General features: G+C 37.4%; 1 protein-coding gene and 1 pseudogene across 3 annotated transcripts in view; one reads left to right on the top strand and one right to left on the bottom strand.

Annotated features, from left to right (window-relative positions):
• FAM3C (FAM3 metabolism regulating signaling molecule C) overlaps window positions 1-17,080 on the bottom strand; it is a 47,789-nt gene extending 30,709 nt beyond the window's left edge. Inside the window, exons 1-3 of one of the 3 annotated variants that reach the window (XM_030932805.1) lie at window positions 16,789-16,991; window positions 13,446-13,508; window positions 3,464-3,517 (exon numbers count right to left, since the gene is read on the bottom strand). In XM_030932805.1, the coding sequence (XP_030788665.1) occupies window positions 3,464-3,476 (13 nt within the window). In that variant the 5' untranslated portion in view covers window positions 3,477-3,517; window positions 13,446-13,508; window positions 16,789-16,991. Of the gene's footprint in view, window positions 1-3,463; window positions 3,518-13,445; window positions 13,509-16,751 lie in introns of all 3 variants that reach the window. The other 2 variants (XM_010382307.2, XM_010382309.2) reach the window with 2 other exon arrangements.
• A 1,597-nt stretch (window positions 17,081-18,677) lies between these two features.
• Window positions 18,678-19,359, top strand: LOC115898181 (annotated as a pseudogene).
• Window positions 19,360-19,816: the final 457 nt, after the last annotated feature.

Here is a 19,816-nt window from a genome sequence, read left to right as displayed (position 1 = left end):
GGAATTCTCGAGTGACATGTTACAGATTTATTGTCCTATCACTAACCAACACATCTCCTGGAGCTACGTAGGCCCTCCTGGTATGGTGATCAACAAAGCCTTCCTCTTCATACTTAACACCTTAGTACCTTAAGACAGGCCTTCTCCATTCCTGCAGGATATAATTTGGTACCTATCACATATGCTTCATAACACGGTTACATGGAAAGCTCCAAGGGCAGACTCTTCAATGAAGTTATGATGCTCAGAAAGTCATCGCTTCTCATAGCCTACTCATTTCTGTTTAGAAACACTCTACTGATGACTATGTGGGGAGCGGGGCAGGGAGTATGTAGAAAAGCTCTGCGTCTTCCTCTCAAATTAGCTGTGAACCTAAAACTGCTCTAAAAATAATAGTCTTAAAAAATCCAAAAGCAACACCATTAATGTAGAAATGAAAGAGCAATGAGGAAGTCTAACTATAATACTAATCAATCCCTGCCTCCCTTTTCCATTTCCTACCTTGTCCCCTCCAAAATGTGCTTCCTATTTTCAAGAGCAACTTACAAGTTGCCTGTATTTTTAGTGCATAAGAGAGCAAAATTCTGTTAGGCTTTCAACTCTTCTCCCCAGGATCTAGCAGAGTGCACTGTATACAGTAACACTATCAACAACTGTTTGCTAGTAGATAAATGGTAACAGGTGGCATAGTCCTTCTTGATCATTTAAGACTAAGACCAAGAGCTCAAAAATTACATGTCACATGATAGTCTTAACATCTTATTTTCTAACAATCATAGGCACATGCAACCAGAGAAAACTTTTCCCTGTCCCATAAAACAATCATATGAACACTTCATTGTTCAAAACTGAAAAATTAAAATACCAAGACGATAACACAAACATTCTAAATTCTATACCAAGCTAAATGTAAGCTTACATGAAAAAAAGCTATATACAGTAGCATGGATGAAGCTGGAGGTCATTGCACTAAGCAAACTAACACAGGAACAGAAAACCAAATAGCGCATGTTCTCATTTATAAGCAAAAGCTAAATACTGAGAAGGGAACATATAAACATAAAGAAGGGAACAACAGACTCTGGGGACTACTTGAGGGTGAAGGGTGGGAAGAGGATAAGATCAAAAAACTACCTATCAGGTACTATGCTTACTACCTGGATGATGAAAGAATCTGTAAACCAAACCCCTGTGACACTCAATTTATTTTAGCTAGGTAACAAACCTGTACATGTACCCTTGAGCCTAAAAGTTTTAAAAAAGCTATATACGAACATTTTATATATATATATGATACTCACACTGTTTACTTAGTGTCTTCTGTAGAACTAATTGCTTTATAAGTATAATCTCATTTGCATAGCATTTCAAGGCATTATTTTCCTCTCACAAACAAGGAAAACAGGGCTAAAATTTTACATCATTTGCCTAAGGTCACATAACTAGTCAGCAGCAACACTGAGTCTTAAACCAAGACCTATTCACTTATACCGAACCATCAAAGGAACTAGGAGGAAGGAAAAGCTATAAGGGAGACAAAAGTTAGAGGTGGAGAAACTAGCAGAGTCTCCATGGGGTTAGAGTTCTGGAACTTCTGTTACAGAGATCGCCCCCAAAGCTGGCCTGAGTCCAGAACCAGCATCCCATTCTGGACTTGATGGAGCCTAACCATACCAAACACAATTCCCATTCTTAGCTTTCCATAAGATTCCCTCTTCCTCCTAGTCACAGACGGCACTATTCTGAGTATGTTCCAGTTTTTCGCAGGCAAAAAGTACAAACTGCAAACATTCATGCCTCACTGTAAAAAGAATGGCTATGAAGATATTTAAAAGCAATCAGATTTTTTTTAATTAGAAGAGATTAATTAGTTAAAAGCAATAAACTAATACCTAATTATCCTTATTCATTCATTCAAGGCAGTTCCCTCAAGACCTATACTAGGAAGAGTGCCAAAGACAAAATAAGCACTCAGTGAATAATTACTCATCAATTAACTCGGGAACTGTCAGAACCAGAGAAACTGACTAAATGACAAACTTAATTTCAAATAACATGAATTTAAAATTATGTGAGAAAGTTACTTTATTTCAAATTGCCATGCTTAAATAATGTACTTTAAAAATCATCTGGAGACATGAAATCATAAATAGTAAGTCCTGTTGTACTCAAAGAACAACCACACACACACACACAGACACACACGACATAAAAAGACATTGCAACACATTTAAACCACAAGCAAGCTCTTCGTTTCTGAGAATATTTTTCTTCAACAAATGTACAGTTACTTTTTAAAAAAATGCTTTATAATTTCACAAAAGATTCAGTTTTTCAAGTTTCTACAAACGCATTTGTAACAGCCCTCAGTTATCTTTAATAATCATGATGTTTAATCAGTTGTGCCTGATTCTACACAATTATGACCACAGTACGAAGACTGGTTTGTTCACCCAGCTTGACCTTAGGCATTTCTAAGAGATAGTCCTTTAGGAAAATAATTGGTTTGCTGGTGAGATGATAATTAAGAAAATAACTAATTATCTTGATTTTGAGAAAATTACAAGTTACCTATGTTGGGCACAAGCTTAGTAGAAATTTCCATGTAAAGTATGCACTTCTTCTCGGGCTTTGGTTGATGGGAAGGGTGGGGAAAAACAGACTTATTTTTACTACACACACAGGAAGAGGTCATCAGCCCCTCCAGTTATTTATAAACGTGTCTTTTTAGATTATTTAAATATAACTACCTTAATATTATGAACATCTAATGGTGTTTTTCAATTTTCTCAATATGCTGCTTAATAAACAGATTAAAGTTCTTACACATAATCTCACCTATGCAGACTAAACTTGAACAAATACTGAGCAAAAACATGTATTTTATCGAATCCTTCACACACATCTTAAGTACATACATGAGAGACATTTAAACTTTAAAACTTTATAACTCATTTTTCTCAAGAAGCTAGAACATAGCAGAAACAAAAATCAGCCTCCCTAGGTTGTCCAACCATTCTTTATATGGGCATTATATACAGTATTTGGATTTTTTTTTTTCAGATTTCAGAATATTTGCATCATACTTACCAGCTGAACATCCCAAATCTGAAAATCTGAAACCCTAAATACTCAAATGAGCATTTCCTTTGAGCATCATGTTTTGCTGCTCATAAAGTTTTGGATTTAGGAGCATTTCAGATTTTCAGATTTAAGATGCTCAATGTGTAATTTCAACAAAAGACTTGAACAACAACAACAAAACACTTATGTAATATTGACTAAATGTCCAATTTGTGATTTGCCAACTACCTAAAAATGAAGGGCTGGATGATTTAGTTTATTATATTTCAGCTTAACTATCTCAATATAGAGAAAGATTATTTAACCTCTTCTTCAGTCATTCGTTAACAAACAGGTTACACAAAAAGTACAATTACTTCTACTAAATTAAATATCTTACCTGCTACCCTCATGTTTGGTTTTTCAGTCTATGGCACTTTTCATTAATATGCTCCTAAAAAATCAAAACAAAAAACAAATATCATTAGCTCTAGAACAAACATTGCTCCTTAGATTGAGTTTGAAATGGGGCATATAAACTAGTAAATTTTATGACATTTCTAAGTACTATGCCAACATTGGCATTTAAAAAAAAAAAAACCTCATCACTGGCCTGTCTCCTTCCACTGGACCATAAGACCTCAAAGGAGGGTCTGTTCTATCCTTCTGTGTTCTCAGCTCTCTAACTGAATGACCAAAGAGTAAAAGTGTGTTATCAAGCTCGTGAATAGAAGAGAATGCCTTCTTATTCTCATGGATTATGCATCTATAAGAAACTTTTGATATTCAGCTCCAAACCTTCAGTTTGCAGATGATGTCCAAAGAGGTTACGCTGCTTATCCAGTTGTGGAACAAATTATTTGTAGACATGGGGCTAGATTTTAGGTCAGCTGGCTCACTCCAGTACATGATGCTGCTTCAGTTTTGATATGACACAATTCAAGTGCCACTACCATAAGCATTTACAGCAAGGGCTTCCTATTTCAATACCAGGGACCTCTTCATGTTTTTCAATTTAAGTTTGTAAAATAATATGTTAAGAAGTACAGAATTGCAATTGTAAATATCCCAGCAATTATCATGATTGACAGAGTAATCAAATGGATCAACTGTTCTTTGATATTACTGTAGTATCAACAAGAAACAGATGCTGGAAAAAAAAAAAAAATCTGTATGTGCATGGGTGTTTTCCTCCTAAGAAATAACGCAAGATAGGTGACATTTTGAAAAGAAAATGAAAAAATAAGTAAGTTTGATAAGAAAGCCACATTCAAGTTTAGCTGGAGAGCTTCCATAGTCAACTCAATCTATTGTAAAGGAATGGAATTCAAAAGGAAATTTTGATGGATGAATCACGTTTGCCAGCAGTACATATCTCTCTATTTTAGATTGTATTTTGGTATTTATGTTTCAATACTGTTGCCTGATCTAGCAATTCACAGAATGTGTCAAGAAAATAATAATAATGACACATCCCTGAAGGACACTGAAAAGAAGTGAGACATGCACTTTTTTAATTAACTGGACTAGGCAGGTGGGCTTCAGGGGGGCTCTGTGGGGCGGGGGAGTCTGGACAGCACCCAGAAGTCCAATGCTCTTAGGCTAGCTTTCTTCTGCACAACATACCATAAAGAAAAAAGGACACTTAAACTGAGTTGTACGTTACTGATTTCCTTTGTTAATTATCTGAACACCTTTCACGTAATAGAAAAAGTCAATGTTATATATCTATTTTAACTACTTAGCCACAGGCTAGGAAAATACTAAAAGGAAACAAGGTACTGAAGTATGCACAAACCATCACATAAAAGCAGAAAAAAAAAAAAAACCTCAGCTTTTTAAATGAAAACCCCAACTGGTTATAAATCCTCTGTTGGCTTCTGGCAAAACTGAACTCAGCTTTCACAACACATACATGCTTTTCCTGCCAGCTAACATTCCAGAATAACTTCACTCTTATCTGAGTGTGACCTAGGAAAATTTCTTTGAAAGTGTGATAAGGAGTTACATACCAGGTACTTGATGTTCTATTTCACTGTTTCCATGGTCTGCTCAGGCCACACCTTATGGTGGCTGCTGCATGTACCTGCTACCTATTTGTATCTCCCAACAAGCCTGGGTTTAACCTCATCCCTAAGACCACAATATAAGCAATGATGATTGTCTAGCTGAATACAACTGTTTTCAGTTAAAATTTCTCAGATAATTCACATTTAGTAAAATTTCTAAATTAAAATCTCATCAAATTAAATCTCAGTCATAACATGCCTCAATAAATTTCCTTAAGAAGCAAATTAATGATTGAAGAACCTAAATCAGCATAGGAGTATTGAATATATTTGAGAGCAAATCAAGGAGCATCTATGTATGATGACAATGTGCTAATTCTAAATCATTCCTATTGTCTTCTTAGAGGGGGCATATAAAAGTAAAGAAAATATTTATATACAATAATCTCATATGAAGGAGGGAAGCAAAAACTTAATGGAAACTTCAGGCTGAAAACCATTAATAATTTAAAAAGGACTGAACAGGTCCAGAGAAAAGGAACACAACAGTAAAGGGAAAAAAAGGCCTCTGCTAGAAATTCAGAACTCTAAATTAGAGGCAAGAGGTGAAAGGGTTTATATATAAGTATGTTCATTAAAAGGTAGAAATACAGATATTAGAGCCACTTACCCAAACCAGAAAATGAGTCATAGAAGGATATTTCCAGGATGGGAAAAAAAAAAAAAAAAAAAAAAAACCCAAAACTCAACTTAGATAGTACATTTATACATTTGTTCCAAAATGTGTTACACAGGCCAAAACTTGTTTTAGTGTTTTTGATAAATATATGTCACTGAATCAAATCCAGTTGCTAATATGTAAGGTTCATAATCACCTAAGATTCAACAGCAAGGACAGCCACCATGACGTCCCTGGGCAATGAAACACTAAGCTGGAAAGAGCGCCTGAACTAGGGCCTCAGAGGGACGTACTGAACTTCTTTACATGGTTTACAATTTAAACATTCCTTTGGCCCCACTATCTACTCTAATTTAGTAAAGTTTTGTTACTCAGGTAGAAATCAAGCTACTATGTGAATAAGGAGTCACTGTTCTAGAATCAATTAACTTCAGGAACAACAGAGTAAAATCAAAGGTCAAGTGATACTTCCATTATTTTCTTGAGAAGTGGACTAAATCACGTATACCACAGAAACATCATTCTATACTGATAAAATTAGTCATAAAAAAATCATTTACTAGGAGGGGGATATCTTGCCAGTTAACATAAACCAGGTATGAATACATACTTATATGTCAGTGCAATTCACACACATCCTTATTTTATGTAATCTTCCCACCAGCCTCTAGTTGCTGGGGGTATTAAAACAGCAGCATAGATGAGATCAGGGGATTTCTCTAGGGTCACATGAAGGGTAAGTAAGAAGCTCACACTACAAACAAATCCACTTCCTTTTCACTCCAGCTGTTCGCTGACACACTCTAATATAAGAGGCTTGTTGACAAAATGTCATGCCAATCAACTTGGCTTTTGCAAACTGCTTTGGGAATTGCTGCAGACTATCCACTTCAGCAATTTAACAGTATGTCAAAATGACTAAGCTTGTGTATTAGAACCCCTGCTTGAAATGGAAATGATACAAGAAAATGAAACGTACAAATACACCCTTTGATGTACATACTTAACAAACAGTACTTAATTAAACCAGAGGAAAATACAAGTTATCCTCTATAAATAGAGAAACTATCATTCAATTCAATCCAACTTCAACTCAGTGCTGGACAAATGACAATTTTAACTGAACCAACTTAGAAAGTTCCCATGATTCTAATAAGGGATTCTAATAAGTAAGGGAGAATTTGCCTTCTTTGCCTATCTTTAAACTGAGACAACGCCTTCAGACTCAGACCAGACTATACCATTCATTCTCCTGGACTGTCAGAGCTTGCCAGCTTGTCAGATCTTGGACTTCCCACCTTTCATAACCTCATGAGGCAATCCCTTATAATAAACATATATATACACATATATATGTATACACACACACACACACACATAAATCATATACCTGTATACAAATAAAGCTATATGTATAAAGAATATATGTCTATATATCTAGAGCTATATCTATATATATACACACACACATATATATATAATTGGCTCTATTTTTCTGTAGAACTCAGACTAATACAGACCAGCTCCAGAACAGAATGTAAAAAAATTAAATTTGTATCCCCAGAGCATTTAAAGTAGAAGAGAAAAACGAGATAACAGCAAAATCAAAAGAATGCTACAACTCAAAGAGTCACTAGGGTAGGTTACTCTGACGTTACATTTACAAACAAAAGCATGGTATTTTTTTAAAAACCTGTTTGCTATAAATAACTACTTTTATGTGAGTAAAATAGGGTAACTGTTGGCAAACTTTTCTGTAAAAGGGCCAGATGGTAAATATTTTTAGGCTTTATGGACCACACAATCTCTATTGCAATTACTCCACTCTGCAGTTGTAGCTAGAAAGCAACCACAGCCAACATGTGAATGAATGGGTCTAATTATATTCTAATAAAGCTTTCTTTATGGACACTGAAATTTAAATTTCATAAAACATTCATGTGTCGCAAAATTATCCTTCTTTTGATTTTTTTTAACCCACTTAAAAGTGTGAAAACCAGTTGTGGCTTGTGGGCCACACAGGCCTAGAGGTTGTACTTTGTCAACCCCTAATAAAAAGAAATAAAAATACAAAATTTAAAAATAAAAGAATAAACATCTTTCCCAACCAGGCCCTAATAGTCCAACTTTTTTTGCTGGGCTATGTGCGGGACATACAACTTCCACATGGCTTCGAGAGGTCCTCTTAGAAGTACTACTACAGAAGTAGGACAGATGAAACAATCCTGATTTCTATGCTCCATACGTGTTCATCAAACATTTTCATAATCTGCTCTCCATGGAAAGAAGCATAATTCCATGAGAAACAACAGAATGGATCCTCCTCAAAAGGAAGAAAAAAGTCCTTCCCTTCCTGTAGATGAAGCTATCCATCTATAGCAAAGTTGGAAATAAATCTAGACACTGTTAGGTTTCCAAACCAATCCCAGGGAATGTAAAGAAACCAATAAAAATTAATCTTACTTCAGTATACTTCAGTAACTATAAAATTATGTTCTTGGGAAAAAACTGACATTACTATTTCCTTTATGTGGGTGTTTATAAGGGATTGTTTTTGTAATAGGCTTAAAAAAGAGTGAGGTAAATGTGCATTTAATGCTTAACAAACTTCTAAAATTCCAAATATTAAGCTTTAAAAAACCTTGTCTTTAATAACAAGTTATTACTATTGCATATACAGACTGCTGTCAAGTACCCTGTCTCCCCTGAATGCAACTATACACACATCTTTGCAAAGCTGGCTACGTTTTTGAAATAACAAAATGGAAAGGAATAAGATGACTGCATTCGTCTGAAAAAATATTAACATTTAAAAACTCAGTAGGATATCTGAGCTGCTATCATTGTGTTAGAAATATTGTAACTTTAACAAAATTTGGTGTTTTTAACACTAAAGGCTCGAAAGAAAAATCCAGTTACTAACTTGAGAAAGTATTTAATACTAGCAGGATACTGAATCCTAGAAGATACACTCTTTTAAAAGAAACCACCATTGTAACCCACACACAAACACACACACACCCACACACTCCTGTTACACAGATTTAGAGGTGGGTATGACTTGCTCACGAACAAAGGGAGATTTTTACATGACTACCTGCAACTAGAAAAGTATCCCAGATTTTTAAAGAATCAAGTTAAACTTACATTTTGAAAAGGGAAAAAAAGGAACAAAAAGAAACAAAACTGGGGTGCAGGGAAAGGTGATCCACATGAATTCTATAATACTAAGAATGACCAATTTTTCAAAAGATCACCAATGATTATGATGTAAATGTATCCACTCCCTCTGCAAAGTGCCCCCCCCAACACACACACAAAGCAATAGACCAAAAACTTACAAACAATGGGTCAGGTGAACCAGTAAGTGTTTTAGAATAAATGTTTAACGTTCTATTGAAAATCTTGGGAAGAGAAGAATATAGATGAATCTATGCCTGGATTTTTGACAGTTTTCTGAACCAACATCATCTGGCTTTCCCTATTTTCTTAAGTAGCATCAAACTGAAATTACATTTAAAAGAGAACATCTAAATGTGGCTAAGAAACAGAAATAGAATTAGAAGTATAGTATGGAAAAGCACAAATGAGCCAGAAAGTGTTTTTAAATTTCCCCTAGAATGTTAACCAATGCCAGATATGAAGCAAATTGGGATTATACTAGGCAAGTTTAGCTTTCCTCCACAATCCACAATAAACTGCTCTACCTTGCTTTTCATTTGGCGCTCCTGACAGTGAATAGGGAAAAACACTTCAGAAAACTTCTATCTACAGCAATTTAGATAAAATTCCATTCTTCTAAGAATGAAATTGATAAAATATAATACCTGCGTCTCCCTCCACTTAAAAACAGGCTAGCAAAAGTGCTCAGCTAAATCATGTAAGTGCCCCATCTAGGCCAACTTTTACCGAAAGACTTAGTGCAGGGAGAGGTAGCCAAGCCTGTCGGACCATACACACTATATCCTGAGGACATAAGTATTCCAATATGATTCATCTCAGTGTTAAGAATTTCTTAGTACAACCCCTTCAATCAATGTGAATTAGCTAAAGAGACCTAGTTATTCTTTCCTTTTCAGAAATTTGGCATTTAGTGGATCAACAAGTATTGAACCATGCCTTCCAAAAACACTTTAAGGAGCTAAAAACTAAATGAATCTGTGTTCTTCTGCTCCTCTATACCCAAATATAACATGGCTAGGCAACTTTTTCCTAACAAAGATATTTCGTTTTCCAAGATAATACTACTGAGGGAAGCACCTTAAGCAGGTGGGGTTGCTCTTCACCCAAATCTCATTAATGGGGAAAGATTTGTTCTAACCTACAGGTATGCCCTCATTCAGTACCCAATATGCCACTACAGCATTTCTGAGTTGGCAGCCAGAGTTCAGGTTTACCTTGACACAGATTTGGTGTTTACCCCAAATATTGCCACTACATCCTACCACTACTCAGTACAAGATGCTACACAACTGGGGTATACGTTTATAATCACCTAGCTGGTATTAATGAGAGCTGTGGACTCTCTAACAGGAAAGTGGCAAAAAAAAAAAAAAAAAAAAAAAGGTAGAAATCAAATGATTATGCCACACCTTACTATTTCAGTGAACTATAATTACAACACAGAAATCACTGAAATACAAAGAGGATAGAAATCAGACATCTGAACTGAGCCAGCAACATCTAAATGACTGGAAATGAGTAGGACGAAATTAATATGGGGCCAAACTGGAGTCTATTACACCCTCACATATACCTAAGTTGCATTTTAAAACAAAGTTATCAGTAGAATTTTCATTACAAATAGATGTCAACTAAGGACACCTTATATAAACTCCTCATTGCAATCAAATAATTTACATGGTAAAAGATCTGAAGCACTGCTGCTTTTTAACTTTTCAAAATCTCATATCCACTATGCTTCATAGTAACCTGTTAAGATAATAAGAGAAGTCTCTGGTTGCCAGGCACTTAATACCCTATTTTATTTATTTTAAGGTGCACATTGCTTCCCTCATTTTAACTAAACTCAGGATAAGGCTTACAACCACATTTTTATTTCTTAGTAGTGAAACCACCATTGCAAAATTATAACGGAGACAGTGAAAAAGATCTGACCTAACCAACTCCATCTTGCTTCCAACCTCCAAGCTGTCCTTGTTCATTCCTGGGCATAGGCCGTAACTTTATATGATGAACTTTATAGGGATGAACTTAGTTTACAGTTTAAAACAAAGATGGTAACAGCCCTTTCACAAAACAAACCTCCTTCTTGCCTGGGGACTGGACTGCCTTTGCAGAACTAACAAATTAGCCACAAGATTAGAAATTAGGGTTTAGGAGTCATGCAGCTGAAAGCTACCAGATTCTGACCCTTATGATCTACGGCATCACAGATTCAATGAAACATCACACGTTCTGTGAACCTCTTACTACAGGGTTACCTATAGCATGCACACCAGAATTACTAGTGTGTTTTTTAAAACACAAACTCCTGAGCCAACTGCAGACGTGGAGAATCAGAATCCCTAGGAGTGGAATTAAAACTCTTGCATGTTTTTAACAAGCTCCCCAGATGACTGACATTTGTGCTCAGATCTGAGAGCTTCAGATCTACAGCACACGAATCCAAACACACAGGGAAGGGTGGGAGGGGGAAAGGTGAGGCAGATCTAAACCAAAAAAGCTCAAAAGTAAAATTCATATGACAAGATTTTTCATTCTTTCTGGAACAGTCAACCTGCTTCCAGAACAGGTCTTCAGATAACAACAGATGATAAAACAGGAGAAAATGTGGTGAGGAATAAGTAATGAAGAACTCCTATTTGCAGTGGTTAAACTAGAGTACTAGATTCAAAATTACTCAAATGTTTTCTTGCAGTTTTTACTATCTACCAAAACAGAATTTTACTTAAAAAGTTATAATCCACTTCACGAAATGAAATGGTGATTGGATTTCTGCAACAGAGAGCACAAACATACCCAAAACAGAAAACAAGACAGACCTCTACAAAATGACATTCAGTTTTGCCTGTTCTGAGTTCTACAATTGTTTAAACATTTGTGATCTAAGCTACCTTAATCCTACAGCACACCATTCATGGAGAAATGGATAGATGAATGAATGGATGAACAGAAAGAAATAGCTATTCTTAGAAACAACAACAATAAAATGAAATACATTAACTATTACAGGTTGAACATAAATGGGGTAATGAAGTGTCCCGCTCATAAACTGCTAAAATGAGATTAGAGAAAGGTACACATTTACATACAGTAGAACTGCTATCTTCATCTCATGTAACTATTTTACATTATACTAGATGAGAAGTTACAGGTTCCTGTTCTAAATGTTTAAGAACTCCCTTAGGTATCCACTCTACTTATGCTGTTTTTAAGTAGTCTGCAGAATTTAAGTGCACCAGGATAGACATAATTCCACCAGTCACACCCTCCAAATGAAGAAATAGAGAAATAGAATGGTTCCATTGCCCAAGAGCCCTGGATGAAATGCAGTATTGGCACACCATTTGTACCACAAAAACTGAATGAGAATTAGCACTGCTGAAGTAAATTAAAATGGAAACCAGGCCTGAAGAATCCCTGAGCAGACAAAACCAATCAGGCCTCCTAAGTGACATCAACCTTACTTGATTCGCAAACACAAGCAAAATTTGAAGTTACTTCTTATAAATGCCTATGCTAAAGAAAAAGAGAACTTAAGCTCAACCCATCAGAAACATCCAACAAACTTCTAATTACCCACCTACTAGGGGACTTTCTAACACGATAGAGCAAATAAAAACAACTGTATGACTGTAGCCAATCAAATATTTTCTTTGCTTTACATCTGTGACCCTCCTATAAAAGCCTCCCTCCTGGATTCCCCTGGTGGAGCTCCTAGATCTGGTTGGGAGCTGCTCAATTCATGAATTGTTTGTTCAAATAAACTCCAAAGTTTATCGTGCCTCAGTTTAACTTTCTTTAAGAGCAAACACCTGCAAAGAACAGACAGTAAGATGCTACTATTGTAAAATGTTGTGAAAACGTATTGTATTAGTCAGTTTTTGTACTGCTATAAAGACTGGGTAATTTATAAAGGAAAGAGGTTTAACTGACTCACAGTTCCACATGGCTGGGGAGGTCTCAGGAAACTTACAATCATGGTGTAAGGCTAAAGGGAAGCAAACACCTTTTTCACAAGGCAGCAGGAGACAGAAAAGCGAGACTGCAGGAAAAACTGCCATTTATAAAACCATCAGATCTCTTAAAAACTCACTTATCATGAGAACAACATGGGGGAAGCTGTCCCCAAGACGCAATCACTTCCCTCCCTCAACACACGGGGATTACAATTTGAGATGAGATTTGAGTGGGGACGCAGAACCAAACCACACCACGTATCAACTGAACCAACTTAAAAATCCATTTTTGTTGACCTTGTGTCCTTCAAAACTCATTTAATGATCACTTAACTGCAGGTAATGAATGGTATGTTAGGTAGCACACCTGATACAATACGTTAGCAAGCCTTGTAGAGATTATGACAAAAATCAATTTAGAGATGTTCATATAACTTTCTCAACAGCACACAAAATCTCAACAAATGAATAAACAAAATGCAGTACATACCAATGAAATGATATACATGTAATGGTGTATATGAATGGAATACACAATGGAATATTACTTACCCATAAAAAGTAATGGAGTACTGATACCTGCTACTGATTTAGAGGATGAACCTCTAAAACATGCTAAGTGAAAGAAGCCAGACACAAAAGAACAAACATTGAATTATTCAATTTTTAGGAAAACCCATAATAGATAAATTTATAGAGGCAGAAAGCAGATGAGTGGTTGCCGAGGACTGCTAGGGAGAAGGGAATGAAGAGCAACTGCTTAATGAATATGGGGTTTCCTTTTGGGGTGATGAAAATGTTTTAGAAGCGTGATGGTTCATAAAACTGTGAACGTGCTAAACACCACACTTTAAAATGGAAAATTTGGCCAGGCATAGGGGCTCATGTCTGTAATCCCAGAGCTTTTGGAGGCTGAGGTGGAAGGATCGCTTGAGGGCAGATTTGGCCAGCCTGTGCAAAATAGTAAGATCCTGTCTTTTAAGAAAAAAAAATCAAAAAATTAGCTGTGTGTGATGGCACATGCCTGTAAACCTAGGTACTCCACAGGCTAAGGTGGAGTTCAAGGCTGCAGTGAGTTAGGATGACACCACTGCACTCTAGTCTGCAGCAGAGTGGGGTACCCTGTCTTTGTAAATAATTTAATAAAATGAAAAATTCTGTTATAGGAATTTAATTTAAGAAAGAAAATTGGAAAAAAAAAAACTGGAGTTGGAAAAATCATGAATAGCAGATTTTCAAAATTAGATTAAAAATAAGGGAAATATAAAAATAGCCTCAATCAAGTGGAGCAGGCCAATGGAGAAGAAAATGAAAGAATATTAATGGGTACACCTGAGAAATGTAGGGGTATTACAACACATAACTTCCTCCTCCGAGAGGAAGTCAGCTGATTGTGTCTCAAAGAATTGCATTAAAAGAAAGTACAAAACCTTTTAAAAGTTTAAAGATTTGGGGAAATTACCTGGTTCAGGCTACTCAATCAGATTAATAAAGTACTGCATGATATTAGTAATTTAGTCAATGCCACTCTTGAAATAACTAAATACAGAACCAATGCTTCAAATCCTGATCATCTGGTCCCAATAACAGAGATGCTTCTGGACTAAATTCAAGACAAACTTTTCTACTGTATCAAGGTCTTACAAAAACCTATCTAGCTCAGAGCTAACATAAAAATCTTTTGCTATTTGGGTCTTGCACCTTTCAGCTTTAAGAAATGGGTATAAAACTGTAAAAAACAAACAAACAAACAACAACAACAAAAAACATAAAAGACTCCCTCCCTTAGAAAAAATAAAGTAGCTTTGTGAGTGCCCAGGCTGTCTTATTCAGAGTATCCATGATATCTATAATTACTGGCACATGGTAGGCACTCCAATATTTTTAAGAGTATAAAAATTTTTGAAAAATGAGATGAATCATTTAAAACCTAAAATATATGGTGAAAAATATGTAAGTCTTACAATACCCCCACAGGGAATATTACTTTTTGCCATTCCATAGTCTCTTAGCCTTTTGACTCTGTTTTCCAATTTCCTTTTCCTTTTTAATGTATCTTCATAAATTATGAAAGATTAGTTGGCAATGCTTAAGGCAGCAATCCATATTAAAACTTTGTAATTATAACAAAACGTCCATTAAGTTTATTTTTAAAGTCACTTTAAGCCAGTAGTATCTTATTTTTACTCTCTTTTGAAACAGAAGCCCCTTACAATGAGGATTTTGAGGAACCTGTCCTGTGTCCTTCTTACAAAGTTCCCAATGGTAATTCAGATTGAGAATCGCTGAACTCAATCTCAGGTTGAGAATCGCTGGACTGAACTCCTTTTATTGGTTCCAACTCTTCTTATTTCTTCCTATGAAGAAATGCTAGTCTTTATTGAGCTGAGAAAACATTACAAGAATCTGTGAAACAAAGCTTCTAACACCTGTATAAAACTGAAAACCTTGCGACTTAATTGGTAAACAGCTAAGAAACACAAGAGACTACTAGCAGCCTCCAGAAAGAGGTACAGGTCAATGAAGTGACCAAAACCGGATGCTGATTTGCTGATTCTGCCAATGTCTTGTTAAATGGCTTTCAATAAATGATTAACTTTTATTTTCTAAATTCAACGGAGATCTGCTGGTACTCTGTAAGTTACAAATGTAACTGCAAATTGGCCACAAGTCCAAAGGGTCTGGGTCTCTGCTATCAGCATCGACCTTTACGCTCTGGGAGTTCATATTTTCATCTGTAAAACTGGGAAAGATAAAGGGACTTATTCACTGAGCTGTTGTGAGAATAAATGAGAACATGAAACCATTTGGCAGTGCCTAGTACACAGTAAGCAATCTAATATTATTTATGTCACTGTATCCATATATATGGATACATACATATATATGGATACATACATATATATGGATACATACACATATATGGATACATACATATATGGATACATACATAGATATGGATACATACATATATGGATACATACATATATGGATACATACATATATATGGATACATACATATATATGGATACATACACATATATGAATACATACATATATATGGATACATACACCTGGCTAATTTTTGTATTTTTTAGTAGAGACGGGGTTTCACCATATTGGCCAAAAAGAAACAAAGGAAAAGTCCTATCAATTAGACAGCAGTTCTGTATAATAGGCAATATTTTTTCTAAAAAAAAAAAAAAAGGCAGAGGATGATGGAAACCGCCCCTCCCACAAGTAAAACAGCTGGAGCTCTCAATCTCAAATTGCCAGTCCGTCACTCACATATTCAGATCTAGGGCCACTAATCATCATCCGTGGTCCCGAGCTGTGAGAGCAGTAGCAAACAAATGGGAAGAAAAAGAAAAGACACCGAACATCAAAGGGCTGGATAGGTTGTAAAAAACCAAAAGTACCTCTAGTATAGGGGACACTAAAACTTTACAAGTGAGTCAAAACGGCCCCCTATGGAGTTGAAATGCAACACCCAACTCCGTCCCCGCCTCTCGGAGCTCTCAGCCTACACGCTGCAGGGGCTTGAGCCACCGCCAACCCGAGGCAGACGCGACCCAGGTGCCCGCCCCAGGCCGGGGCGCCCGGAGCCAGCGCCAGGTGCAGACGCCGCCCCGTCTCCGCGGAGCCCGGGGATGCCCACGCCGGGGCGGCGGCCGTGAACCCTGGCCAGCGGCTCTCCGGGACCCCGGTCCCGCCTGCGCCCTCCCCAACAGCCGGACACGCCGTGACGACGCGGCCGGGCCCCAGGGCCCGCCCCCGGCCGGCGACCGCAGAGTGCGCGGAGGCTGAGGACGTAGGTGGGCGTCCCGCTCCCCCGCCCTCCTCTATCCCTCCCCGAACCTGAGCCCCGGCTCCGTTCGCTTCCCAGCCGTCTCACCGGCCTCCCTCCCGCCTCTCCGCCGTACGCGCCCGCCTTCCGGCCTCCCAGCACTCAGTCCTGCCGGAGGGCGACGGGAACCGCCGTCTCCAGCTCGCGACTCCGCTTCCTCTCGGACTCCTCCGGCTGCCCCTCACCCCCGCGAGTGGCCAGGAGAAAGCCAGCTAGCCGCTGGGCCTCCTCCCACGCTTCCCCGCCGCGACCAATGGGCCCCCGCCGCCGGGAAGCCGCGCCCGCCCCCTGGCGGTGGAGGACCAAGCGGGCGCCCCGGCCTGCCGGAGGGAAGGGCTGGAGAGCGGAGAGAGGGGTCTGCGGTCCCGCCCGCCGCCGCTGGCCAGGCGCTGCACAATCTGAACTTGCCACGTGGGAGCTGCCGCGGCGGTGCCCCTGCGCCGGGTGGCACTACGGAAGGAAGAAAAATGTGTCACTGCTTTCTCCCCACCATTCACACGCACAAAATCTCAGCCTCAAGAGCAGAACATTTTAAATGACCCACCCATCTCAGAGATGCGCCAGCTAGGTCATCTTAGATATCTTGAGATACCTGAGATGGTCAGATCAACCAAGGACCTTGGGTTGTTTGCCGTTTGACTTCTTGAATCCTAGGAAACTGATTCTAAAAATCCTACTGTCCAGCGTCATTAGAATTCTGATCACCTTTAATGCACCACGCAAAAAGAAAAGTAGTTCTTGCATTTTCCAAGTCACGTTTATTTTTTAAATTATGACTACACAATAGTTAGAAATGTTTTTTCTCAGGACATTTTCCCACAATTATGTTGATAATTGGGAAGTTAATTCAAATCTTACTATACAAGACCCGAGAATGCAAAATTACTTCATAATTCAGATCCATATTCTAAAATAATGAATATTATCTATTATTTGATAGAATATTGGGATCATCAGTGGTTGCAGAAATTAAATTGCATTTAACAATAGAGTTTGACTATAGTGCGTTAATATAGAATTGATATTCTACCAAATTTTGGCTTTCCTCCAAAAATATAAAACACAAACTAACAATAACTATGAATTCTGGAGTTTGTGGTCAGGGGAGAAAGCATGAAATGAGTTCTCATTGTTTTCCTTGCACCAATATTATGCTATTTGTATATTACTTAAATCAAAAAACTAAGACTCCAAAATTGAGTTTAAATATCTTGCTCAAAAATACAAGGTAGTAAGTTATGAAGCTGGAATTCCAGCCTAGCTTCATGCAGCTCCAAACAAACAAAAAGGCACTTTGCTTATTATAGTACCTAAAAACCATAACACTTATTCTACACATGCCTCTCCTAGACTGCTACGTCTCACTGAAAGAATTTATGAAGCCTCTTGAGTAGGGAGGTCAGGGTGTATTTCTGAAGGAGCAATTTGCTCTGTAACCAAGCCAACCAGATTGGAAATTCTATGTGACATATTCTTATAGTACCACACCTGAAACAATTCCTGTGCGTAAAGTCTAATGTGTTAGTAGCCTATTCTCCACTGACCGTAAGATATAGCTTAGAACCCTTTGGTAGGTAATGAAATCAATAACAATGGGTCACAACCAACATTTTGTTGCTGTTGATTCACTGAAAAATAGAAAAAAGAAACAGAGTTCAAAGCATAAATTCAGGATAAGTATTCCTCATGAAACGTTTGTCCAGTATCATGTGTGGGTGAGTGTCTGTGTGTCTATGTCCTGGCCTGGGATACAGTAGAAATTATATTAATATGGGTTTCAATTTTTTTAACATTGGTAAATCACTTCTTTAGGACTCCTGTTAATCAGCCAGTTCTTACACCGATAAAGGAGTAGGGATAACTTCCTACTTTTACTTGGCAGGAGGTAGGGCAGCCAGGAGAAGTAATCAGGATTAATGATTAAGCTTAATAAAACCATGAAGAGCTTGACAGCTCCAGGAGGTATAGGCCAAAGATGTTGCTATTATAATAGATACTGATAATGTATATTTCTAAAGCTGATATTTATTGTATACTTATTGTGCACCAGGCACTTTTCTAAGCATTTTATATATATATATATATGTATAGACTTATTTAATTCTCACAATAATCCTGTAAATACAGAGGAGAAAAGTGAAACTTGCTCAAGGTCCTTCTGCTATGACCAGACAGAGCTAACCAGACATGTGCTCAACTTCAAAACCCAACTATTTTGTTGACTTGAAAAGAATATTCAGAGAGTGGGACATCCAGCTTCTGAGTGGCATCCTTCATAGCACAAGCAACGAAAGAGAGGATTAAATATGATGTTGAGAAAGGCAAGAAGGTTTGTATTCAGAAGTGTGCCTAGTGCCACAGCATGGAAAAGGCAGGCAAACACAGGACTGGGCCTAATCTCCATGGTCTCTTCAGATGGAAGACAGGTCAAGCTGCTGGATTCTCTTATACAGATGCCAGTAAGAACAAAGGCATCACCTGGGGAGAGAAGACATTGATGGAGTATTTGGAGAATCCCAAGGAGTACATCCCTAGAACAAAATTATCTTTGCCAGCATTAAGAAGAAGGCAGAAAGAACATGCTTGATAGCTTATCTCAAAACAGCTACTAATGAATAATGATTGGCCACTGCCTTATTTATTACAAAACGGAAATGTCTTATGACTTTTTTATGTGTACCATAATTTAATAGACCTCACACACCAGAATTCAGATCATGAATAACTGACAGAATATTTTGTTGGGCAGTCCTGATGTAAAACTAAGACTGGCTTGTTGTTAAATGAATATGTTCAGTTTTTTGAATTTTAATAGTAATTCCAATTCAGTAAATGCTATCACTGTTTACCCTTTCTAAAGACATGATTAGACTTCATTAGTAATGTTCAACTTTTCACAAAGATGGTGAATGCCATCTTAAAATGTATTGGAGATTGGTTTTATATTTAGATTTATATAACTGGTTATGTGAATATATTTAAATACTGGGGAAATTCCTTTACTATCTCAGAACCAAGCAAGATTCACCTGTGTTTTGTGTTCACCTCTTAAAGGCAAGAGTTGAAGATAAGGTAA

This window comes from Rhinopithecus roxellana, chromosome 6 (genome assembly GCF_007565055.1).
Source record: "Rhinopithecus roxellana isolate Shanxi Qingling chromosome 6, ASM756505v1, whole genome shotgun sequence".
NCBI lineage: Eukaryota > Metazoa > Chordata > Mammalia > Primates > Cercopithecidae > Rhinopithecus > Rhinopithecus roxellana.
This window is presented reverse-complemented; position numbering and strand designations above follow the sequence as displayed.